The sequence below is a fragment of the Cornus florida genome, unplaced genomic scaffold (genome assembly GCF_030987335.1).
Source record: "Cornus florida cultivar Cherokee Brave unplaced genomic scaffold, ASM3098733v1 CherokeeBrave_3.0.0_Hap2_Chr10, whole genome shotgun sequence".
Taxonomy (NCBI): domain Eukaryota; kingdom Viridiplantae; phylum Streptophyta; class Magnoliopsida; order Cornales; family Cornaceae; genus Cornus; species Cornus florida.
Genome location: NW_026775580.1, coordinates 110,911,442 through 110,938,702, shown reverse-complemented (window position 1 = coordinate 110,938,702; position 27,261 = coordinate 110,911,442). Strand labels below are relative to the sequence as shown.

At 34.5% G+C, this 27,261-nt stretch overlaps 2 protein-coding genes across 2 annotated transcripts; both read right to left on the bottom strand.

Moving 5' to 3' along the window:
• Window positions 1–8,761: 8,761 nt before the first annotated feature.
• On the bottom strand, window positions 8,762–10,979 carry LOC132277102 (probable polyamine oxidase 5). The gene has a single exon (XM_059778839.1). The coding sequence runs from the start codon at window positions 10,673–10,675 to the stop codon at window positions 8,978–8,980; it is 1,698 nt and encodes a 565-aa protein (XP_059634822.1). The 5' UTR covers window positions 10,676–10,979; the 3' UTR covers window positions 8,762–8,977.
• A 5,257-nt stretch (window positions 10,980–16,236) lies between these two features.
• Window positions 16,237–26,973, bottom strand: LOC132277103 (WD-40 repeat-containing protein MSI4-like). The gene is made up of 15 exons (XM_059778840.1): window positions 26,563–26,973; window positions 25,405–25,468; window positions 24,800–24,886; window positions 24,635–24,697; window positions 23,895–23,960; window positions 23,686–23,760; window positions 21,661–21,736; window positions 21,086–21,275; window positions 19,769–19,850; window positions 18,971–19,044; window positions 18,656–18,767; window positions 18,411–18,485; window positions 17,656–17,732; window positions 16,841–16,940; window positions 16,237–16,687 (listed from the first exon to the last, which is right to left on the bottom strand). Exons 1-15 carry the CDS (start codon window positions 26,781–26,783, stop codon window positions 16,586–16,588), a joined length of 1,464 nt encoding a protein of 487 aa, XP_059634823.1. The 5' UTR covers window positions 26,784–26,973; the 3' UTR covers window positions 16,237–16,585.
• Between the last annotated feature and the right edge of the window lie 288 nt (window positions 26,974–27,261).

The window sequence follows — 27,261 nt, the reverse complement described above, 5'->3', positions numbered from 1 at the left end:
GACAGCGCCGCGCAGATGATCACATAAACGCATTTGCATAATAATATTCTTTGTACTTATTTACTGTTGAGATCGTTCCATAGGGTTTATGTCGGCTCATTTGTCCATTGAGGCCATCATTGATTTTAGGCTCACTAGAATCGTTTTGTTTCACCACTTTTTTTTTTTTTTCTTTCTTTCTTTTTTCCAATATGTAAAGTAATTATTTTTTTCACTTTCCGAACATATTTTTAAATATAATTAGATAATTTTTTATTAATTTGCATGACAGCAAACTATCAAAATATATTGAAATTTCATTTGGACGTAAAGAGTGGGACAGAGCTACAAATATTCATTTAAGAACATAGGAATATGAAATTAATATCTATAAAATTATAAAATAACTAAAATGATTGTTCTTTACAACTTGCAATTCAATAATTATAAGAGTACTAGTATGATTAGAGCATATTCATGAAAGAAAAGGATCGGCGTATACAAACTAAAACTGATATAGAAATAAAAATAGGCAACCTTTATGAGATTGCAAAGCGTTGAGTATTTCCTTTGTGACATAAATAGGTAACCCTTCAACAAAGGTTTTGGAAAAAAAAAAAAAAAAAAAAAATTGGGAGGGGGAAAGGGGCACATATAATTTGAGTATTTTTCTGCAAACTTAAACATTTGGAAAGAAATATCATTTAGAGTCGAATTCATGAACCCTCACTATTAAAATTAGGACGATGTCAACGGTGAACTCCACCACTGAAACTCTTTATCATTAATCTCTATTAAAAAAAAATAGATAAATTTTACATACCTCTTCTACAATTTGACAATATCCCACATATAATAAAAACATGAGAAAAATTGATACATACATACATATACTACTGTAAGAAAGTTGTAGCAATTATATAAGCACATAATTTGTTACATAGAAAAAATAAAAGAAAAGAAAACACACACACACATATATATATACGATCGATGATGAGATAGGCTACGTATGTTGTTTAGGGATCACTCTTGTAGAGATGTTGGTGGTAGAGACATGGATGGAGACAGTATGAAAATATTATCATTCTTGGTGTCAGTATTACAAGGTGTGTCCAATTGCAGTATGTTTTTCAGATCGGTCTTCAAAATCCTAGGGCCATGGCCTTTCAGCTACAAGACATTTTGCTCAATGTCAAAAGGGCCCACTCACACACACATACAGAGAGTGTGTGTGCATATGTTATGTGTGGCCCGTGTGGGCACCCAATTCCTGGAAAGGAATTCTGAAAGCATATATAACTAATTAAATTAAATGGGGTAATATGGTATTGGATAAGTGTAACGGGTGAACACTTGTTTATTTATTCAAAAGTTCGAATTATTGGGTAGTGCCTTCGTTGCGGCTCAGGCCACCCTACTTACTCGGGGTGCTCACCCGGATGTCTTCCGGGCCGGACGTTTAACGTGACACCAGATCAAGTAATGGGTTTAGTTCTGATACCAACTGTAACAGGTGGGTACTTACCCATTTATCTAAAAACTCGAACAATTGGGTAGTACTGTATATCCACCCATTTATACCCAATCACTTTTCCATCTGATTTCGATGTAGAACAAATGAACCTAGTTATAATAAGTCATTTACTCAGTGACTCTATCCGATGCCTAAATGAACTTGATCTCCTCGGATCACAAAATCAACCAGATTTGTGGTTATGGCTACAATAAATTAATTAATTTCATATAATATTAGACAAAGTGTGTTTTCATAGATACACTTACATCATCTCATATATATATATATATATATATATATAGATGATCATCAGTGTCAAATCAGAATTAACTCAAGAGAACACATGCAATGATCCTGAATCTAATGTTGATTCGGATCATAGAAATGTTGCAGCTTGATCATATACACTGAGTTCATTCTCCAAGGGCTCAAATTTTTGAGACAACTTGTTTTTGGGAGGTCTTCTATTCTAAATCTCTATGCATGCATTAAGCTTTTAGAACTGCCTAATTGCCTCACCAGGTATTGTATCGAAAAACATATGTAACGTGTTAAAAAGTAGATATTTTGAATCAACGTATAGTTGGGCCATTTGGTATGGTCTGAGAAGTCGGGCTGAATAAAAGAAAATTATTTTTGATGGTGGCTTAGCTTAAATTGGGCCGAGCTTGTGGAAAAGTGTGAAACTAGTGGGTATGGCTTGGGCCTCAACACCCCCATTGGTCTGTGTGTCGTTTGGATTTGGGCTTCTCGATGAAGGTTGGCCCCCTCTTACCCCTTAACATCCTCCTTTTCCATGCAAAAAGAAATCTTTATGAATCAACAGTATGGATACTTCTCTTAAGATGTTGTGTTGGTATCAAATATTAGGACACTTGTTGAATATGCAAATATGGTCCGAACACGTGTCAGTTACTGCTAGAAGTGTCATGAATATTGAATTTCTGGTCGGACACGGTCAAGACATGGCATAGACATGACAGGATACAACAGAAAAATGTAATTCAATGCAATCTAAAATATATTATGGGTTAATTAGAAAAATTTATCATATCGTGTGTCTGTATTATTATACCCGTATCCATATTCGTATCATGCTTCCTAACCAGCAGCTCAATCGATCCTCTCTGTTATTTCAGTTTTGGTCATACTGCAAAAATAAGATGGGTCTACAAATCCGTCCAGGGAAGTCCTCTTAAAATGACGATGGGCCCAGTGCCGATTCTTGAAAGGTTCTGCCTAGAACTTGGGCTTGGTCTTTGTCAAGCATAAGGCCCAATCAAACCGCGTAGGCCATAATCAAAGTGGATTATTTGCTATTGGATTTAGATTTTAAGTGAGAGAGAAGAGATTGCAACTACATGTAAGGGTACATGAGTGTAAAAATATTAACGGGTCAGGGCCGAGCAAGTTTTACTATAAATCTGTTCCCTGCTCCGAACCCGAGCCGACTTTTAATTCTAAATATACTCCCATCTCTCTTTTAGGACATACCAAAAAAAAGGAACCAATCACACCTTTACAAATATTCTTATAATTTCTAAAACTTTTTTTTTTCGTAAAATTTTTTATTAACACTAATAGGTTACTGTACATGTATTGATCTGGATATGAATTTCCGAAGAATGAATTAAAGAAAAATATCTACCAAATCAATCCAAAATAAAAGGAATCGAATCAACACGGAAGCAATATTTAATATATCTTTTTGATTGACATCAGAACCATATTGATATATATATGGAAATGTTAAATATATATATGTGGAAATGTTAGGTCATAATGATGTTTTTTTCCCGGTAAATTAGGTCATAGTGATGTTGAAAGTGAAACTTGTAAGTTTATTGTCGTGGGGTCTCCATGTTCTAGTTGTATATAAACAATATGAGAGGTTCACAATTTATTGCATTTAGATATTGTTTTCCTCATTTAAAACATGACATCCATATATATATAAATAAATAAAGCAATTCGGAAGATATGTAACTCGATTTCATATCAATTTGACAAATTTGGACTCAATACATGCATCAAAAATTAAAAAGAGTAGCTAAATCTTGACATGGGTCGGTGGATGGTGTTCTTGTTGATGGATTGTGTATGCAAGTATTCAATTTTGCTTTCTTTCCCTAATTTTTTTTTTTTTTTTACATCCAAGCAAGATTTTAAAACCAAAAAAGCTATTATATCCCTTTTCACGAAATACATAGTGAGTAGACTCCTCACAGTTGCGTGAGACATCCGACTAGTTTGAATGTCGATTATAATACTAATATTAAAATATTTTTTAAAAAAAGAATTGTGCTAGGTGTGATAATGTTACCTATAACTCAACTGCCTGTTATCATTTTTTTTATATATATTTTTCTTTAAATTATGAATTGATTGGAAACAAACTCATCCATAAGTTGGAAAAATCATTGGATTCCACAAAGCTAGGGACCATGCACATATGTTAAAAGTGTTTGGAGGAGGGTGGTTTGCAAAACTCAAAGCGATTGTAGCCAGATATATATAGTTTCAGTTAATCAAACTTTAATTTCCCATCAACATAATATACCTAACAATAATAACAGATTAGATCACTATATGATAAAAGTGACTCGAAACCCACTAAGCCGCGCGCGCACATACTGTGTGTGTGTGTGTATATATATATGTGTGTGTGTGTGTGATGAAATCATTTTAGGTTTGCTACTACTGCTGGTGGGCTTAAAAATAAAAATAAATAAATAAAAACAAATAAATAAATGGTTGGACCATGCGATATATTAAACGGACAAAAATGAACAAGATTGTGTTTTTGAATGGTTGTGAAGGACAGATCTTAGAAAAAGGTGTAGGAGGGTGTTTGAGTCACCCAAAAATGTCTTGTAGCTAAGTAGGTATAGGATGAAGGACCATGGTATGGTATTAATTATACAGTTATGAGGGAGGTCTAGGGGGAGCCTCCAAACACACCCCTATTGCTCTATGATTACACCTATAGATTCCTTTACACATTTTTTTAGACATCCTATTTGTTCTTTTTACTTAAAGGATATCATTCCCCCTTTTTAAAGCAAATGTTAGATACTAGTACCAATTTTGAGATAACATTCTTAAATCAGTCACATTCACTTTTAATTTATTCATTAGTTTAATGGGATACAAAACTTATATATATTCTTTCTAAGTAAAGGGGTCCCAATATCTATTTTAATTTAATTTAATTTAATTTAGAGAGGTGTATATTGAATATATAAATAATTAAATATAAATTACCCACTTTTTTTTAGGTACAATGTCTAAATAACATGAATTTTTCTTTTAATTTCAAAAACAACACAGACCTTCCCTCTAGTTCTAGTCCGGTTTGCAAAGAAATAACCCACTTGTTTCTTGAGAAGAGATGGGAAACATGCTCAATATTATTTGATTGAATAGTTATCCCTTGTTATTTGAAGTAAACCTTTTCAATTTGTATTTTTTCACGAAAAACAAATATGAGATAACAAGTGTTTCACTAAGACTTCAAATAGCAATCCCGAATTCAAGTTAATTATATTTCACCTCTTCCTCAATAGCGGTGTCAAATTCAAGTTAATTATATTTCGCCTCTTCCTCAAAGAAAGACGATCGATCACACAATTTCGAATCATGATCTTTGGAAATCCAACCATCCATATAATATACAAAACAAAACTCTAGATATTTGATATCTTTCTCTTTGAATAAGATCTCAATTTCAGGAGGTCGGTTTTTTTATTTTATATTTTTGTATAATATCTAAAAAACATGAATTTCTCTTTTAATTTAAAAAATAACACTGACCTTCTATGTAGTTCTTGTTCGGTTTGCAAAGAAATAGTTCACTTCTTTTTCGAGAAGAGATGAGAAACATGCTCAATATTATTTGATTGAATAGTTGACTCAGCCCCTTGTTATTTGAAGAAACCCTTTGCTTCAATTATTATTTTTTAACAAAAAGCAGACATAGGATAACAAGTGTTTCTCTAAGATTTCGAATAGACGACCTGAATTCAAGTTAATCATTTTTCGCCTCTTCCTCAAGGAAAGTCAATCAAACAATTTCCAATCATGATCTTTGGGAATCGAATCATCCATATAATATACAAAACAAAACTTCAGATATTTGATATCTTTCTTTTTGAATAAGATCTCAATTTCAGGAGACCGGTTTCATTAAATATCTTTCAACTAGAATCGACCAAAGATTTGAAAACCCAATATTGTCTTTAGTACAAACTGTTAAATGGAAAAAACATTTATGTCTATATGTTAAAATGGCAAGAATATAATGAGTATAATTATTATTGTACATCTTTAATAAAACAAGTGATACAAGTCTCTATATTATTCAGACATTCTATAAGGGAGGTCAGCGTAATTTTTTCAATAATATCTAAGCACATAATAAATAAAAAATATGGGACTTGATTTAAATAGTGACATGGAATTTATGGTCGGACCCAAATAATTGATTTAGTGCACTGGTTTTTGTATGCAACATGGGTGATCATCTGCAAGTGTTGCATTTTAACCAAAAAAAAAAATCTGCGAGTGTTGCAGAAAATGGGGTCCTATAAAGCCAAAGAGAATACAACCAGTAATCTCCATTCACATGTTACCTTTGTTAATGTTCTTATATATTGCTTTGGAATAACGAAAGAAAAAGGAATGGTTATTCTAGTTGATAGATTTATTATTAAGCTAAATATTCTTTTTATTCCTATACGCCATAATTCAATTCTCTCTACTTTCTGTTATTCTCCAGTCACATCTGAAGTGGATCAATACTTTTATATTAAAAAATTTGAACATGTATTTCTACAAATTTTAACTTAAATATATAGGTAGTCAGTAAGAGTGAAAAAAATAATAATTTAACTATTGAATATTTACTTAAGACATGGTAAAAGTGTTATTGGTACTCAGACTCGCATTGACTACATATGGTTAAGTTAATTGTAAACTATAGATTGGTTTGATGGGCATCTCTCATTCAATAGAGGAGAGAAACTTTAAATTTAATCGAGATAAAATAATAATAATAATAATAATAATAATAATAATAATTGCATTATGTTTTTGTTAATAACAAAATAATCATTTTATTGTAAGAGTGTTTTGAATAAAAATTGAAACCATAATTAGTAATGAAATTTTGTTTTGAAAAAGTTAAAAATTTATTTTAATTCCTCCATTACAATACAAAAACACACAATATTATTAATTTAATGATATGAATTTGGGATCAAAAAATTTGATATGTTATGAACTATTTGGGACCAATATTAGCCGTTACAAATATGATATGGGTCCAAATTTATATATATATATATATATATATATATAAATTAATATCATAACACTTTTCAAACAGACCCTTTAAAAAAAAAAAAAAAAAAGTTTATGTAACTAGAAATATGATTCGACATAATGCATTAATGGCAGTCCAACGTGCACGTGGCACAGATTGAGAGGCCATTGTCATTCGTGAGCTAAAGGTTATAGTCGAATGATTAAAACCATAGTATAAATCAAACAATTAATGAATGTTTATATATATTAGGTTGATTATAAGTAGGGTTCCCATCATTGCAAAAGGACCACATAAATTTTCTCTTTTTTTGGTTAGAGCAAAAGGACCGACCCCATATCAAATGAGATGGTGTGGGTAAATAAAACTAGAGAATTGATGGGATGAACAAAGGTAGTGAGTGATATTGATAATTGGAGGCAAAAGATAAAAAAAGGTTTGATTAGCGAGTTGGTTGGGGAGAGAGATTCTTGTTTGTTTGTTTATGTTAAATAGGTGAATCAGACAAGGACTTGTTGACAGGGTGGTCTGTGATATGCACAATCATCAAAGGGTGATTGAAACCCACATGAGGCAAAAAGAGACATCAAGTGGGCCACTCCAGTTTTTTTGGGGGAGAGCCTGCCAATCCTTTACAATAATAGAGTCTCTACAAACAGCTCCTTTGATTTGACTATTCAGTGTTCCCAAACACATCCCAAGCCATACAACACTCAAAGCATTTTTAGATATTTACTTCTACCCTACACCACCATACTGCAATTTATTGATATGGAACATTACAATGTGTGATGGATATGATTCTGAGGGTGGGTCATGGTAAGGGTGTTTCGGTTCTTCTTTATGTGTGTAAAACTACGTACAACTGACTCTTTTCACTTCAAAATAATCGGGGATTCCGAGCTTTTACCTCTTTAATGGGGTAATGGCACCCAACTGTAAGTGTAAGCACACTGATTAGTTCCAACAAATGTATTGTTCCCTGTTATAAGATCCAACAAACAGATGGGATTAAGGGGTTATATATATATATATATATGTGATGATGATGATGATGGCAGTAATAGTATAGATACAAGGAGATATGCTGTTTATGGCAGTTTTTGGGTAATGTTTGTACAGTCGTAATCTGTCTCTAGCATTCAGAATACTGATTTTCTCTGTAGAGTAAACATATGGTACCAAATGGGTAGGCCACTGGATGCTGTCTGCTAAGAGTTAACTATCCTAGTGTGTCTTCATATGCATGGAACGGGACCTATCAGTCTAGTGGGTCCCACTAGCTAGGAGACCCTTCCTTCTGCACTAAATATCAAAGCAATCAGATGATGACCATAAGCTTCTCTACTAGTGTTTTATGGAAACATGTCCTATTGAACCTTATTGCCCACTTGGGCTGTAAGGTTTGATGGCAGGAGATAGTACTAGATTGGGACCCCATGGCATGGTGCCCTATTTGAGAGATTCATGTGAATAACACAGCTCATAGATTTTGTCCCAATTCCCAAAGTCCCCCAATGCCCTAAACACTTACAAATTTCTCCCTAGAGTGTGATAAGGGTGTGTTTGGAGTTGGGCTAAAAAAACATATTCATCAATTCAAGAAAAGGAACACAGGTGGAAAATTCCAAGCAGGAAAGAGCCGGGTTTATCGGATCCTGTCCAGTGATCAAGCCAAAAGAAAACTCTTGAGATGGACCAAGGATGATGAGATCCAAAGCTATCTTTATCCTACTTTATCATTCAAAATATTCAAATGCCAAACATAATCTCAACTAGTTTGCTTTGAACATCAACACATCATCAAATTGAAAAAGCAGCTCACAACTCACAACAAAGAGAAAGCAATAGAAAAATGAAAAGAAGCTTCTTTAATTCATTCATTACATCTAAAAATGTCCCCATCTCTCACTTTCATTCCCCTCCCCACCCCACCCCACTCCACCTCCCCCTCCTTCCTAATTTCCTCTCTCTCACTCCAAACCACATCATATATAGAGAGAGAATAATAAAGATGTTTCCAAATAAATATGAGAAGGAAGGTGATATGAGTGAAGTAGATGTTCTAAAAAAAGTAAAAATAAAAATAAAAAAGTAAAAATAAAAATAATAAAGAAAACTGCCTTAATGTGCTAATACTGCAATAACTACTACTACTACTCCCATACTCCAAGAGAGTGATAATGTTGAAGAAGCCTATTGGCTTCTCTAAGACCACTAAAATAAGCACCATGAGTAGTAGAATAATGGGTTCTATGAGTTGCTTCCCCTGCAAACAGAATTTGAAGTGGAGGAGAAGAAGACCCCCCACAAGTGGTGTTTTGTGGCAATGGCTCGGCCATGGTGTCCAAGTCATCACCACTTGAACCTACTGCAACATAACTATAAGACCCCATGAAGAGTGGATCAGTGCCCCATTTGCTCTTCAAAACCTTTGTGAAGTTGATTGCTTTCCCTTCATAGCTTTCCTCAGAATTCGCATTCCCATTGCATAATCCATCGGAATTACAAGAATTCACTTGGCTTTGGGAATTTGATAAGAAGCTAGAGATTGATGTTGACACCCCATTAATGATCTCTTCATCTTTGAGAGACTCAAGCTCAAGGGCTTCTTTGCCTGCAAACCAAGATAGCAGAACACTTGACTTACCATAAATTGGACATAGAGAAGCTGTCTTCCTAAACCACCAAGGGATTTTGGGATGCCTAAATTCAGAGTCTGATCGACGAAAAGCCATCTGCAGGAAAGGGAACTTTTTGCTGCAATTATCACGGCGGTCATGGTTTGGACCCAATTGCAAAAACAACTTGTTAACCACCCCAAATCCAAGCCTTGAAATTGCCTGAGTCTTGAAAGATGGAAGTGGAGGATCAAACATATCCGAATCTTGGTGAATTGCGGCTTTAAGTACCCCTAGTGAGACAGTAACAATGACATGATCAGCCAACATGACCGATCCATCACAAAAATGTAACTTCACTGACCTGTTACCATGACCATTTTCTGTTGCCAACAATTGTTGACCCTTGTCCTGCCACTCAATTCTTGTGACTTTTCGGCCTAATTGGATCGAACCAGCAGGTAGTACAGAAGCTAATGATTCAATTATGCTCATATAACCTTTGGCAATGGTTATCTCTTCACCAGGAAACATACGGTACTCACTTTCTGCATTGTAATCCAGAGTCAACAGATCACCAGCTGATGTGTAAGTCCTCTGAATGTTCTCATGCATTGCAAAAACTGCTTCTTCTATCGACTCTCGGCTCCAACTACCATACCCTCTGATCTCTTCTTGCTCTTTCATAGAACCCCAATAAGCATCAAGGCCTTGTCTTAGAAAAGAACCAAGACTGAGCTTTCCAAAGCCACCATTGCTTGTGCAAATCTTTGAAGCTTTAGCTGCCAGCTTATAGTACTCTGCTTCTTCATTGCTTGAACTCTCTTCATTTGGCTTCCCTTGAGCAAAATCCATTAGTTTCTTGAAGAAACAAGATACAGGATCGACCAGTGATGGATTCAACTCATACCCACCTTCAGCAATGGTCAATGACTCATCCTCCAAGGACCCATCCATGCACTCCCATGGCTGCTCAGACTCAAGTGAATTGATTTCTTGAGCAATTTTATGAAGTGGACTGCCTATAATGCCATGGATCCAAGTAGCCCCCATCTCAATTCGATCGCCACCGAACTCTGAAGTGTTGATCCTCCCACCAATTCTAGTCCCACCTTCCACTACACATAGCTCAAACACTTCTTTTGAGCCAACAGATGTGTAGAGCTTGTTAGCAGCTGTGAGACCAGCCATTCCTGCTCCAATTATCACAATTCTTGGCTTCTTGGCCACCATTGTTGCTACCTAGCTAGCTTGTTTGTTGTTCACTAGCACACAACCAAAGAGATAGACACAAAATAAATATAGAAAGTAAGAGTGAGCAACTGTGAGGTGAGAATGAGTTACTGAAGAGTTATATATAAGGAGTGTTTGGTGTTAGGCTTGAGGGGGGCTCATTTTAGCATTTTTTTATTTCTCTCTAATAAAGACATCCCTCTACTTTTGTTGATCTACTAGTAATATGGCCAATACCCAAGTAACCAAAACTATTGAAATTTCTTCCAGTCCCCCTCAACCCCACTGCATACATATCCATATATATGTATATATAACTGTCCCATACTTATCAAGCTTTTGTGTTACTAAAGAAGGTAGAATATGTTTGATGCCAAGACCAATAATAGGCTGATAATGCATTTCACCAACCTCACATGTAAATCCAATTAAGGTTGGCCCACCAGTTCAATATTTGATGTAACAATTGTTACAACACCATGTATCAATTTTTGTATATGGCAATGCTGTCCCTTGTTCCTCTGCCCCTTATTTGTACTTATATTGCAGGAGAGAGAACCTGTACTGGTTCTAGTTATAGAGTAATTTTGGCACTAGACAACTTAGGCCAACATCAAATATTACATAGTATCTATTAATTATTCGCTTTCCATCAACTTAACATCATATGTTTTTCAGTTGATGAAACATTGTTCTGAACTGGAAATTGTTGTAGATCAGTGTATAAGCAACCAGACATTCTTGGGTGTTGGCGATTGCTGTTTCTGTTTTGGAGCTATATGCATGGTGCATTTGAAAGCAACATCAATTCAACAGCCAATACTTAAAGCATTGTTTACTAAGTGAAACTCAATAGAAACAAGATCCAAAGTAGTAGTAGTAGTAATAATACAAGTAATCTAATATTATTGTTGCTTAGAAGTGCATTTCTTCATATGAACCTTTTCATGTTACCAATTTTTTTTTAACTTAATGTTATCAACATTTATCTCACTGACAGTCAAAAGTATATTCCTATTCAAAAGGGTTTGGAGCTTTGGATAGTTAGCATGTTCATTGTAAATAGTGAACATTGTTTGGTGTAACAATCAGAACTCAAGCTGTGTAAGGATAAAGAGTCTAAGAGTAGTTGCTTTGTGCAAAAACAATGTCAAATACTAGGTCCATCCCTAGTTTTCTTCCCAATGTCCTACATTCGCGGAACTATTATTATCTTTTTCTTTTTTATAGTTTTTATATGTATTAATATGACCAACAATGTCATGCATATTTACTTTACAATATATATGCTAAACTCTAACCTTTATCTAAATCTTCATAAAAGGCAGTGCAGATATGAAAGTATCGTGGCTAGATTAAAAATGAAAAAGGCATAAAGAGTGAACAAGATTTGATGTCTCAAAGGTGACTTAAAAGATTAATTATGGTTATGATTTATTTTCACAATCCCTAATAAGCACACTCATCACTTTTCATTAAAGTTAGTTGATTTTTTTCCATCTAATGAAACAATAAAGCCAAAAACTGAATGATTATCCAATGAACTGTCCTCAATTAATTGGATCATTTTAACTCTGACTTAAATTTAAAATAAAAAATTTAATGAAAAACTCATAGAATTCAGAAGTGAAGTATGCATTTCTACTTGCAAATGTGTTTTTTAAGATATACATGTACTTAAGCTACAATCTTTCTAATTGCTTGTACGTGTTTTCTAAACAGTTGATTGTCAACACGAAATTAAACTTTTAGTTTGGTCTTGTGTTTAAATATTCATCAAGCTAGCTAAAATTTTGAATACGATTAATATTCTAACATGACATGAAAGTATAGTTTTCAACTCGAATCTCACCATCATTCTACTCCTAATAGTTATTATTGATGCTTGTGTTTGGCACTACAAAATTGAATATGTTATGTATATACTATACATACACGCATAATATAAATAAGTACGGTTAAAGCATTGAAGACTGTTTGACTAGTAACTTCATTATTCATTAATGATGATTATTAAGTGTTAACTTCTATCATGATTAGTGGCAATACTTAGGTACATTATAATAATAATACTCACAGTTCATTCAACAAGACATCATCATTAATTTGCATTAGTTATATGACTTAAGGTGGTGCATCATTATCAATGCATAATGCAGAACAAGTCAAAACCCTTAATTTCCTAGCACTACTCCACACTATCTCTCGTGACCATTTTTTATCTTGAGCACCAAATCAATCTCTTATATATTTACCTCGTTCCATGAAATGTGTATTGAAGCTCGGATTCAAAGGGTATCCTTGGGATCATAAGCAAACAAACAGATGAAGCTTTTGACATATATAAAGGTTGCATATAGTAGTACACTTGGAAACCAACATGAGAATAATTAAAATTTGATGTGTCTCAAAGCATTTAGTGTGTAAGATTTAATAGAAAACAGTAACTTGATCATGTGCTAGAGAATATTGTACTGGAGCTGTGAACCTTTGAAATAGTTGAAAATTATAGTGATGTCTTTATAGTTGACTTCATAGGGCACATGGGTTTTCGTGTTCAAGATATACAATACATGCATGTAAATTGTAATTTCCATATTTTCCCAGACAAATATGACTTTATCCTTAGCCCATATGTTAGGGAAAATATTAGCAATCATAACATAAAAAAGCTTGAATTAACTTAGTAGTCAAAGACCAATATGGATTTCATGTGATCTTGAAGTCAGTACCTAATAGCTTCTCAAGGATTTCTTAACCAAGCTTACATGTTGTTTAAGTCGTTTAATTGAATTGTGGCCACTGCTTATTGCAAGAAGAACACTAAAGCCATCTCAACTAAACCAACTAACCACAGGTTGGGGTTAAGACAGTTGAGCATCCAGACAAATCCTGGAGATGGAATAGGCCTGGTTTTATTTCAACCTAACTTGGCTTGCACTAGTTCCAACCATTCTATGGGCTAATCTGGTACAAGAGGCTCCATCTACCACAAGTCTTAGGAGGGTCAAATGTACGCAACCTTATCAATGCATGAGGAGAGGATGTTTCCGGTTTCAAATCCGTGATCTACATATCACAATGAAGCAACATTACCTTTGCGCCGCGATCTGCTCAATTCCAATCCCTATGTATAACTAACAACTGAGATCTTAATCACATCATACCTGCCACTTCAGTGGGTGGTCCTTTCACCTTAGGTCCACAAACACGAGAGAGACCTCACAAAGAATGGGCTTGGTTTTGAACTCTGTACTAATGTGCAGCTCAACCCAATGTTAAGAATTAAATCTGATAATCTCTTAGCCAGCCAGACTGCTACAGTAACATAGAGGGTGGCTTGCAATTATCCATTACCTCATGGGTATATTTTGTACAAATATATAGGATTCAACTAATTGAACACCAACAACAATCCAGCCTTTTCCAACTACTTGGGGTCGGCCACATATATACTATATTTCTATTCCGCTCTATTTAAGGTCATAATCTCGGTCAATCCACATGCTATCATATCCTTCCTTACTAACTTTACTCACGTTAACTTCAGTCTTCTTCTTTCCGTAGTACTACCCTCAATGTGGACTATGTCACTTTTAATTGGCGCATTTAAAGGTCTTCTTTGCACAAGTCCAAACTATTAAAATTCAACTAATTGAAGTGTTATAGAACTTAGTCCACCAATTTCATGCTAACGTTGCAGATTTGAATGACAGAAACTCATAGAGAGAGAGAATGCAAAACTTGGTCAAAAGCCTGTCAAAAAGCATCGTCTTCAGCCACAATTTGAATAGTTGTAAAATCACCGAGCCTGATCCTTATTGTGTCTGTCAGTGACCTAGTCACAACTATGGCCATTCACTTGGGCCCATTGGGTTCCAAAAAGGCCTAGCAAACAAAAAGAGTTTACAGAATAGAATCCAACTGTTGATGGACCAAGCCTTGTTGCAAAACCCATTTTGTTTTGTAGCAGAATTTGGTCTCTTCACCAAAAACCTAGTCCACCAATGATATGCTCTCTCCTTCTTATACTAACAGTTTTTATTTATTTATTTATTTTTATTTTTTTTTTGCAAAGGAACCCTTCCGTCAATATGCCGTCAACAATATAACCGTGATGAATTTTTTTCAGCAGTAATATGACAAAAATACCCTTTTTAAAGATTAAAAATCCTCCTCTCTCGTGATCTGTGGTTCTCGCACTTTCGTCTCTCTTCTCCGGTTCAATAATTGTCTCCACTGGATGACAATTCAGTTCTAAGATTCACACTTTTTGAATCGATACTCAATCGGTTTCATTCAGTTCTAGATGTATTAACAGCTTAATTAATATATTGTTGACTCATCAACATATTCTATAAAACTTTCTAACTAGTATGAAAACGTGAACGGAGGAATTGGCAATGGCGGTGGGAGTGGTGACCAGAACCAGTGGCATGAATTTACAGAAGGTGGCAAGGATGTTCTTAAATTATGGATCATCTTGCAAAACAATCACGAATCTTACACAGTTACACATACACACATATACATGACACACATCTCTATATATACCCAAATCACACATAAGAAAATCTAGGGTTTCATGTGACAATACATTCACTTAATTCTAAAAACAAAAGGAACAGCTTACCTCATTGTCGAGTTCTCCACACAGATGGAAACTTCCGGACGACGATGAAATCTCTTTGAATGACGTCAATTTAGACTTGATCGCGAGACTGTGTACAAAGGGAATGATGATTTAGTCTTTGCTTTCGTGTGCGTGTGTGTGTGTGTGAAAGAGAGCTTGATTCCGACATAAACTTTTTTTATTCCGGCGACTTTGGGAGATGGTCAAGGTGAGACCAAGTTGTTTTCCTTGATTAAATGGCATTCTAGTAATTTACTCTTTTAAATACTCCGTATTTTTTTCATGGTCATGCTAATTTTATACAGTATTTAACGGCGGGCAAACTCCGTAGGAGACGGACTGCAACCCTTTTTTATTCTTTGAGGTGATTTTTATACAACATATGCAAGTTCAAAATTCCTCGCATGAGGTTGAATTCATTGCACTAGGCCTCAGTGCTCGAGTACTGTTATCGAAATTTAAAAATAAAGATTTTCGTAAGAGAAGATATTGATTTCAACCCACATTGCCAAAGGAAATTTACAAATATTTTCAATAAATTTTTAACTAAAATCATTTTTTTTTTTTTTTGTTTTTTCACACTAACATTCCTTCATCTAGTTAAAAGCTCCTTTTAATTTTGAATTTTAACAATGACATCATTGTAGATCGAACACAAATTTCTAGACGTAGAACTTCTTCATATTTTTGCGAAAGACACAAATATGTATTGTTAATTTGTTACCTGACATGCAATTTTATTGATTACTGATATAACCTAAAAATAAATTCTAAGGTATTTATACAAATTAATTGCCAGGACTCCGTACTATATTCTAACACATTATGGATCTTATTTTAATATTGCACCTTCCAAAGATCCATTAATATATATACATATAGACGCACACATAAGAATTTGTACTACACAATTAACTGGACCACTAACTCAAATAAAGAAAGTATTTAGATAAGAGTAGTAAGTACTACAGGCCTCCATTATATAGCGTCCAAACAAGGACTGCCAAAATAAGTTAGGATAGACTCACTCTCCTCTTAGCGTGTGTCTAACTCAATGAATGAGACACATCAGTCGGTAACCACCACCCGAGACTTGTAAATATCATTTTCCACTAAACAATATGACAACCAAAAGAAAGTAAATACTAACTTAACGGCTGTGCTGAACATCCCAAAATAGCTAACAAAGGGCTAAAAGATGCTATAGAGCAAAAACCGAGTGTTGTAACATTCTCTACTTTCAAAGATTCTGCGAATATTGTTTGCATTCTATGCTTTCACGTCTTCGGACTACAAGAAACTACATGTGCTTTGAACTTCTCTAGCTCAGCCAAAACCTCCTCTTCTGGCCTGTAGATCAAATCGCTCATGCGCCATATCTGCATAATAGCATAGACCAGTAGTAGTATAAGTTTAGTATATTGTTGACCACTATCCAAATGATTGCTAAGACAAATTTGGGAAGGGGGGAGGGGGTATTTGTTGAACTCCAATCGTCAATAAAAATGGAACTAAAAAGAACATCCCGATACCTGTAATGTACCACCCCCACCACTGGTATCACAGTCATCAGATACACTAACAACAGTCCATGGATCAGCTGCGTTCCAGTGAAAGTCAACTACTTTATCCCTGGATGCATAGTAAAGAAGTAAGCACCATTAGAATGAAATACTAAAATAAAAATGCTCAAATAAATTAATAATTTTCCAGTAAACCCTTGAACAAGATATACTATTGAACAAATCAAACAATAAATGTATGCAGGAAGAAGACAAAACGACGAGTCCATAAGGTATTTCATAAATAAGTTTTGATAAAATTCTTCCTAAAAAGGCTTTTTCTTTGAAGGACTTGTGGCATCACAAAACTCTCCCAAAACCCTCCCAAATGCACCTAAAAGTGGCCAAGAATATATAAAATTTACGATAACAAAAGGACAGGAAAACCCACCAAAATTTGGAGTAAACTTCCCAGTTTTCTTTTTCTTTCAAATTTTGGTCTCAGTCCTTACTTTCTTGTTGTAAATATTGCAAAAACCCCAAAAATCCATATTGGACAAGAAAAAACCCATAGATTGAAGATAGTCGTGTACACACAGAAGTAAATACAATTACTAAATAAAATTGACTAATTGTGAGGAAAAGAGGAAGGTAATTATCTAGGATGCCTATATGAAACAAAAACCAAAGATTACATCCATAAGGAATGACATGAGCTACAAGGACAAAGGTAAAGTCCAAGTCAAGAGTCACAGCATAATGGCAAAAATAATTCAAAATATTGAAACCCAAATATTTGGGCAAAGACTTTAATTTGAGTTGCACAAAAGCAAGCAACTTCAAACCTGTGCCCAGCATGTTGGAAAAACAACCCAGGTGGGGAATTTGGAGTTCTTGTTCCACGTTCTCTCTTTATACCAACCTGTAAGATAACGCCGAAGATGTTTCATTCTTAGAATAATCAGAAATAATACAGAGAGATATAATACACTAGTAGAATATGCCTAAATGTCAACAGTTGCAAACTGGAAAAGTGCTGAATCTACGACCGAATAGGTTGTTACAGTAAAAATATTTATCATAAAACAGGAAAACGCTATAACATGCAAGACAGCATGCTTATATTAGTTTCGGAAAAAGCATCACTACCTGAAGTCCTCAGATGAGAACGGAAACTCTGTAAGCAAAAATGATGGGGGGAAATGAGAGTGAAATACTGAGGCACAAAGAGGGATACAAGAAAAACCTAAAGCTGCTAAAGGCTTCCAAACTGAGATCCCACCTCTCCCCCTTTTGCCTTTCATTTCTAACAATTTGCTCAAAAGTAATTCATAATGATGTTTGCAAAAATGAATTTGCAGAACAAATCAGTGCTGCCAACTAATAACAATTTGGACAAACCACAGAGAACAACAATGAAATGCATGGTTTGAAGCCCTTTAAGCAGAGTAGAGCAACCAATTAAGTGGAGCTAATCCTCATGCACACTGGTCAGTGGGGGTGAGACAGCATCTACTGTGTGATATTTTCATGCACAAATGTACATGCTTAGACACGCCCACAAAAAGAGAGAGTTATAAGGAGGATAGGACTTTCACACCTTCTCGTAATCCCAAATGTTTAAAATACCATCTTCCGCAGAACTTCCAAAGACCGATGACTTGTCTGGAGACCACTGGAATAAAAATGAACAGTTTCGAGTTAAATATTTGTGCATGTGCTATGTGTATGTGTGTGTCCACACGCTTACAAAGAAGCACTACACACCTACTTCATAGTTTAGAAAAAAAAATAAAAAAGTAATACGAAAGGTAAAGGAAGCAAGACAATAGATTTGTTTAATACCTGCACACAAAGTACAGCAGCTTTATGACCTTCAAATTTATGGATGGGTGACCCTACTCCACTAGAAGTTAGATTTCGACGATCAAACATGCAAACAGAATGATCCGCGGACCTGAAATGACATCATAGCAAAACAAAAGCCGCTAAAATATTCATGATCTCCATATTTGGGCAAATTAAGCCCCTAAATATTCATGATCTCCATATTTGGGCAAATTACAGACACCTTTTTAGACGTAGAAGTATATCATATACCCATAATTTGAAGTTTCAAAATTCAGTTCAGGTACAAAAGAACAAGGAATGAGTATTTACCCAGTTAGAATATAGTTTACATCATGAGGATTCCAATCAATGCAGTGAAGGTCGGCATTATGTGCTTTTTCAACCTATTCACCAAAACAAAAACAAAAAAAATTATAATAATAAGACCTCTATAGATCAATATAAAATTTAAAAATTTAGGAAGTACTAGCCAAATATTAAAAGGTTAAATGTATAAGAAATTAAAAATGCTATTATATTAAGATTTCTTACATATTCAAAAAATATATATATAGTACTTATATACCATTCTTTCAAAGAGAACCTATTTTGGATCTAAATTGTCAACCCAGACATGGCAAGCCAACACTAACATGAGACAATTGCTGACAAGCCATGACTATATTGATCTTGAAGCCTGAATATAATGCTTCAGGAAATATGTGTTAAATTAACAGGCAACTCTCCAAGAAAGGAGGCAATTTAGATTATCAGAATATCTTGAGTGTCAGATTCTTTAAAGCTTTAAAACCTTCCAAAGCAAAAATCAAACTCTGCATAGATGTGTTACGTCTGTGATGAACAATTTTTGTTTTTTTTGTTTTTTTCTTTGGTTTTGTTTTGAATAGGTATATAGTGTTAAACATATTGGTGCCATCTACAGAGGTATAATTCTTGAGCAGAACTAAATAGGTGGGCCAAAGCTTTGTGCCAACAATCCATTCACATAGTGCATTTCTGCAGCCATATTTGACAAGTTATCCCGTTATGAGTTCCATGGATATAATAGGGTTCACTACTCAAAATCAGAAGTAAGCTACCAATCAATAAAGAAAGGAGGCACCTGACCTTGACAACTGGGCTAGAGCCAGTTCGTGCATCCCATAATATTAGGCAGGAATCATCACCTACACTACAGAATTCCTGTGCACTTCAACAAAGTTACAGAAACGTCAGAAACAAAAGGTCCCAATGAAAACCAGAGAGACTAGATTGCATGCTAAAATCACCACAGAAGGAAGTAAAAATGATGTAGGGCACAGTGCTGGCCAATTATGAGAGACCTTGTTCATAACGGAAGACTTAATAGTTAGATAAGATTTTGATCTATGAGATATTGCATGGTGGACAAAGATTTTGATCTATGAATGATGCCGAGGATGCTATCTTAGACTTCACAACTCATATATATATATATGTATATATATATATATTTATGATAGCAAGACTAAGGACAAACATTTAATATATAAAACAGAGATCAAACTGATTGTGTTCTAACTAGAATAGAAAAACATCTAACCTGTAAAGAAGTTTAAGGTATTCCTACAGAAGAGAGGGCTTGACATCACAGAATATGTGACAGTTTTAGATGTATAATTTCAAAAGCAATAAAATAAATTAAAATAAATAAATAAATAAATAAAGGGAGAAAGTAGAGTAAAATGTGACCCAAAACCGAGTAAAAACAGGTTACCCAAAACTAAGATGGATTAAGAGAAAGATATGATAGAGTTCAATTTAACTAAAGTACTACTCTAGTACTGAGAAAAATGACAAAACCGAATTCATATAGCAAAATCCAAAAAGTTGGAACAAGGCTTTGTTGATTTGAATTGAGCTATATATGAATTGAAGTGATAAGAAATGATTTTAAAAAATTAAATATAATAATAGGTAATATGGCTTATGATAGAAAAGTGTGGAAAAAGAGAATCATATGGCCGACCCTGTTTGAACGGGATAAAGGCAACGACGACGATGATGATAAATTGAGCTATTTATGAAGAACAAAGATCAAACCAAAGAATTTGAGGTACAAGCTCCTCGTGAGGCATAAAACTGTAATAGCTCTCATAACTAAGGGCACAGTAAACAACCTTTTTTTGTGTGTTTTTGTTGCCAAACTAATGAAAAATAGGAACAAGTGATGAAAGTACAATTTTTTTTACAATCTTCAAAAAAAAAATTTATATATTTTAGCTTTAATCATTGTGCAAAAAAAATAAGTTACCAAGCATATTTTTGTATCAGAGTGAATCATTGTACAACACTTCTCCTTCATATGAAGTTGGAAAAGCAAAATGGAAGCGGCCGCCAAACGCAGCCTAGATTACCATATCATATTACATGATTGCAAAAATCTAACCAAGATCATGAAGTTACCTTGACGGACAAAACTGCACATCTTCAACAGTATCCTCATGCCCTTGGAAGATCCCACGTGGTCCAATAGATGAGTTATCAGCAGCTTTAATGATCGATCCAGCAGATTCTACAGGCTTGGTAGATGCATCTGTGGTCAGTGTTGATATATGATCATGAATACTCCACAAAACCACGGATTTGTCCTTGCCTGACATCAAAATCTCCTCATTATGAAGGGAATTCACAGACTATTCAAATTCTATCTAAAACCTGGGAGAATAACTTTAATGATAAATGGAGAAAGACAGTTTAAATTTCCTAAAAATGTTATAGGAATACAGCATCTAACTGAAAATCATTAAATGTCAGAATGTTATATCAAATTCCTGTGATACATTACTGGAACTTCAGCAAGGACAAATGCCAAAAAAGATAAACAAGCTATCAGTCGTATTCCAGATCCAATAAGAAGAAAATGCATAAATAATGATTACAAAATTACCAATTTTCACACTAACATTTAATAATTTGGAAAGGAGCATGAGGATACAAATAACATAGAAAATATAAAATTACAGCAATAACTTTCTAACCTCCAGAGAGGACAAAGGGTTCAGTTGGACACATTGCAAGAGCAAATTCTGCATTATCCTGATGTCCTGTCAATACCTGAGAAAGAAAATTTTCTAAGTTAATTTGTGTGATTCCTCAAGAAGAGATGCACGCCAGCGAGTCCAGACGGCTTATCTTCAATAAAACAGTATGCTTAGAGGGGGGTAATTCCATAGTAATGCATACAGATACATGAAGCAATAATGTAGGGGAAACAAATAAATGGGACCATGGCAATTTTAAGATTCTAGACAGACTATTTGTGTATCAAGAATTCATAAATCTACTCCGTGAAAAATTAAAATAAAATTCTAAAAACTCTCCCCCACATAATCTAGTACATTAACCCTCATAGAAAAATTAATAGTCATATGAAAAAAATTTAATTTATATAGCACTAAGCTAACACGTTCTAGGATTAGATGTAAAAAGGAACATGATAAAATTTCATAAATCCTCTTTTATTCGTTATCACACATTGCATAGAAAATATTCAACTGTAGATGTGAAAATTATCTATTTAAAAAATCGATTTTAAAAAACACAGGGAATCCATTGCAAAAGTCACTATCGCAAAGATAAGTTGAAAAAATAAAAATAAATAAGAGAATTAAGATTTGTGTAAATAAGAGATTGAATGTTTCGAAGCAAGCTTAATTAGTTTTAAAGAGAGAAAAGAAGAATGAAGTTGAAACAGTGTTTTTGAAGCAATTTTTTGTCCCCTTTCCCAATACACAATATAGCAAAATAACCAATCATAATAAAATATGAAAAAGGGAAGGAAAACAACATTGAACTCATACAAGTCAAGTGTCGGAACCAAATGACATAAATTAGCTGTAAAAATAGACTCAAAAGAGTCGTTGCAGAGAAGAAGGGAACTTTTTGACATAATTACCTTAATTTATAGTTGTTAAAGGCTAAAGGTGCCAAGGTCTTTTGTAGCCTAAGTACAAGGCCCAATGCAAGGCTCAGGCCTGATTGAAGTAAGGCGCATGCATGATAAAAATGAATACGAAATATAATACAGAAAAAAATTAAAATATACAACACAAACAAGTCAAAATTAAAATAAAGGAAATTTTCAGCATATCAATTTAATGGATTAGCTAAATCATTATATGAATGTTAAAGGTAACCCAAAGTTCCATTTAATACACATGACATAAAGAGATAAATCTAACACCTACTTGTTCTAAAATTTCTTTCAAGTTAATGAGACGGATACCCAGAGCACATTTGTAGCAACCCTCACCCTACCCATACACAATATTGTCCGCTTTTGGTTCCCCCGAACCAAAGACTTCCGAGGAGGTCACCCATCCTAGTACTACTCCAAAGTAAGCACACGCTTAACTTTGGACGTTTGATGGGTTCACGGCCATCACGGCTTTAAAACGCGTTGTGTCATAGAAAGGTATTGAACCTTACATATAGCACTTCACCTTCCCTAGGCGATGTGGGATCATGACACCCTGGAGCTTGCCAGTGGAGTAGCTTATCCAGTGTCTTGCACCCGCCCACAAAGGTCATCACAACATTCATATGAATGAATAAAAAAAATTACTAAGCAAGGTCACCAAGTCTACAAACCAAATTTATTCATGACAGACAGAGAGAGCAGCCATGCAAGAGTATTGGTTCACTAGAGAGAAGGAGAGGGGTAAGAAAGAGATTCAATTTCTATATGCAAAGGAGGGAAGGAAGAGAATAAGAAATTCAAAACTTTTAATACCTGCAAAAAAACAGTTGCATAGTTAAGGGAGCATTACCATTTTACATGTGACCTAATTCGTAAGAGAGCAATTACAAATTGCAATTTTGATCTTTAACAGCAGTCAACTGATCCTCAGTCATCTATTCCTAAAGTGGACTATATTGCAAAAATAACTCCGATACTCTGATTTGATGGGTTGATAAGGATAAAATCATAGGCATGACAAACAAAAAAAGACTGGAAAGAAAACCAATATTGTGTTTGGAAAGAGAGAGAGAAAGCAACAAACCAAATCTGGACGAGAATCACCCGCTCCCAGGACAGCATGACGATTTGGTTGAGCTTCGATATCCCAAATCAGAACCTGATTCAGTGATTGCCAAATTAGGTAAACTTTAGCTCTTCCAATCAATTTATTCAGATCAAAAGACACCAAATGTTTACAAGAACCTTTGCATCTTCCAACATACAATATGAAACCTTAATGTAATAACTTACTTCGGGGCAGTCAGTGTGGGTTGCCACTATCTTATTGTTTTGTGGGAGTTCCCTTATTCTGTTCACCTGCAAGGATGATCAAGGCGAAAAACATCAATCAATCTGATAACAACAGAGCATTTCCATCTTGTAGACTACCAAAGCATAGAAATTGGGCATGGCACATGTCAAGGAGCCCATATAAGCCAAAAAAAAAAAAAGAGTGAAAACAATGAAAATCCTTCCCACCTTATAATACATTAAATAGAAATAAGATAATAAAACCACATTTGAATCGTGATCAAACTAGACATAGTCACTTTTTGCAAACACTAGTGCGCCTCCAAATCCACACATTAATGTGTGAGCACACAACTCAAGAAGTGTGCAAGTTGTGTCAGTCATGGGGGACAGCAGTGCAGTGGTAGTAAAAATGGAATTATGTCATATTAAGTTATAGTTTTCCTACCAATTTAAACAAAGAATTTTTATGATTGAGGTGTATGAGGAACACAATTTAACAGATAAAGAGACAAAAAAAGGGAGATTTTATTTTGGAAGTGGAGAAGCAGCATATATTACATTAATTTCAAAAGCTCGAAAGGGTTTATGTATCTAAGTTCTAATAATAAACAAAAGCTCATGCATGCATAGATATATTTATGTTTGAATCCATGTGTATGTATGTGGATAATTTATTTTTTAGTATATGTATGAGGATAACTTATTTTTTAATGTATGTGTGTCAATATCAATCATACCTCTCCAGGATGTATGATAGTTTTGTGCTTCCTCACAAATGGCGAGCGTGTTTCTTCATTAAACTGGACAATCAAGTAATCAGGTAGTAAGGAGAAATTAGATCTGCATGCATCATCAAAGCATAAGGGGAAAAAAGGAAATACGAAAATATAATAACAAAAAACCTGTGATATGTGCTCCGCGGATGCAACCCTAGATTTGACTACTTCGCAATTTGCAATGACCAGAGTATTAGGAACACTACCATCAGTCTGTCATACATAACAGAGGGGCAAAAAGGTAAACACAATAGGCATGGAACTTACAAATAGATGACATCTTAATGGAAATCCATGGGATTAGCATTACTATAGATATCAACAATAAGGGACATTAATGTCAGTTCTGAACATGAACAGACATACGCAAGACATTAGCTATGCCACCAGAATGATACAACACACAAAAGATAAGTTACAAAAGATAATAGGCTAGCAACAAAAAGAAAAAAAGGAGCATGTGAAGAAGGAAGAATTACACTTGAATAACAAAAAATTACAAACTAATTGAATTATAGTAGAATTTAAACAACAAAAACATAAAAAGAGTGGGAAAACCATAAATCTCTTGGTCAGTGCTTACACACCTAAATATCAATATCATTATGCATCTTGACAATATATGAACAAACAAGCATACAACTTATGAATGATTAAACATTTGATTCCGACAAATATTTTGGCAGACCAACATCAAAAATACATGAATCACAAAAGATGAATTAACTTGCCTGTTCAGAAAGGTAGAGACGTTGTCGATTCTTTTGAGGCCCTTGCTCAATCATTGGACCCCACCTATCCTCACAAGAGAGAGAATCAAAATCCATATTCAGAAATAAAAATTAAGAACAATCATCAAACAAATCAATAGAAACATAATATAATTCCCACCAAGAATTCTTAAAATGGTACCCCAAAACCATCCTTACCCTTGCAGCATTGGAGAAACTTCAATAGATGAGAAGAAGTACACATAACATATATGCATGTGTGTGTATAAACTAACATTCTGTCATTACAGAAAAATTAAAAGCAAATGAAATTCAACCTAGGGTTTTCTATATTGCAATCCATCCAATTCCTCTCATCGAAATATTGTCTACATGTCAATTAACAAAGAAATTCGAAAGCCTGGATTGAACAGCAGAAAAACAGAAACCCCAACCAGAACACATATGCATACACACATGTATATACAAATGGATAACATATGTGCAAGTGCACGTGTAAATTCACAGTCAGTCTTAATAGAAAATTTCAAAACACCTGAAAGCTGGCCTAGGGTTTTCTAGATCGCAAAATCCATCTTATTCCCGACATGGAAAAATTGCCTAAAACGTACAAAACCGGAACCCTATATTACGCAGCAGAGTAACATAAACCCCAGACAGGAAAAACATACACATGCATACATTTTATATACAAATTCCTAACATATGTACATGTGCACGTGCATATTCACATTGCCTATGTAAAAAATCTCAACCTATGGTTTTCTAGATTGTAAAGTCCATCAAATTCCTAACATAGAAAAAAATGTTTATTAGTCCACATTTCAATCAAATCCGAAACCCTAGATTGACCAGCAGATAACACAAACCCAAAACAGAACACATATGCATACATATATCTATATACGCATGTGAATTTCACAATGGATTCATCGAAAATTTTGAATCCGCATAAAACTAACCTAGGGTTTTTTAGATTGCAAATTCATCAATTTCTTTACAAGAAAAATAAAATAAATGTCTATAAGCCCACATTTCAATCAAGAAAGGGGAAAAAAAATAAATAAACGCATATACATATAGATACAAATATAAATATATACATATATATATATATATGTGTGTATTTATGTATGTATGTATGTATGTGTGTGTTACCGGCAAGAGAGAGAGGGCCAGAGGAGGTTGTGATTAGCGAGCCAGTCATAAAGAATGGGGACGAGAGACTTCCACTGATTGTACTTCTCATCGACCGGAGGAGGAAGAGGAGGAGGCTGTTGTTGGCCCTTTTTGTCTTTCATCTTCACATCTTCTTCTTTGTTCTTGGTTTTTGGCCTCCCTCTCTTTCTCGGAAGCGATGGTGGTGATGCTTCTTCCATGGAGATTGTAGACTCACTCTATCCTGTTAAACCCTCCTCACCAACAAAGGTATTGGACCTACCTGTTGTCACCAGCGTGACTACGTTTATACCACTCCATTGTGTCCAAGCTTTGATGGAGAAAATGAGCGTGTGTTTCACGCTCCTTTATTGAAGTTGCCCTACCCGCGTCAATCAGAATCTGGACAAGAGGGAGATTGTGCCAATCAAACGTTAGTCGCGCCTTTCTTTTGTGTTTTTTTTTTAAATGGATATAGATAAAAGGATATTTCAGAAGGAAGAAAAAAGAACACCTGGTATTTTGGAGAAATTATTATATCAATTGATCGAGACAGACAACATTTGTTTTTTACTATTGTTATTATTTTCACGTAAGGATGTTTTAGACATATAGCTTTGTTGCAAACAAAATGACCTTTTTCTTCTTCTTCTTCTTCTTCTTCATTTTTTTTTTTTTTTTTGCATGTTAATTAATTGC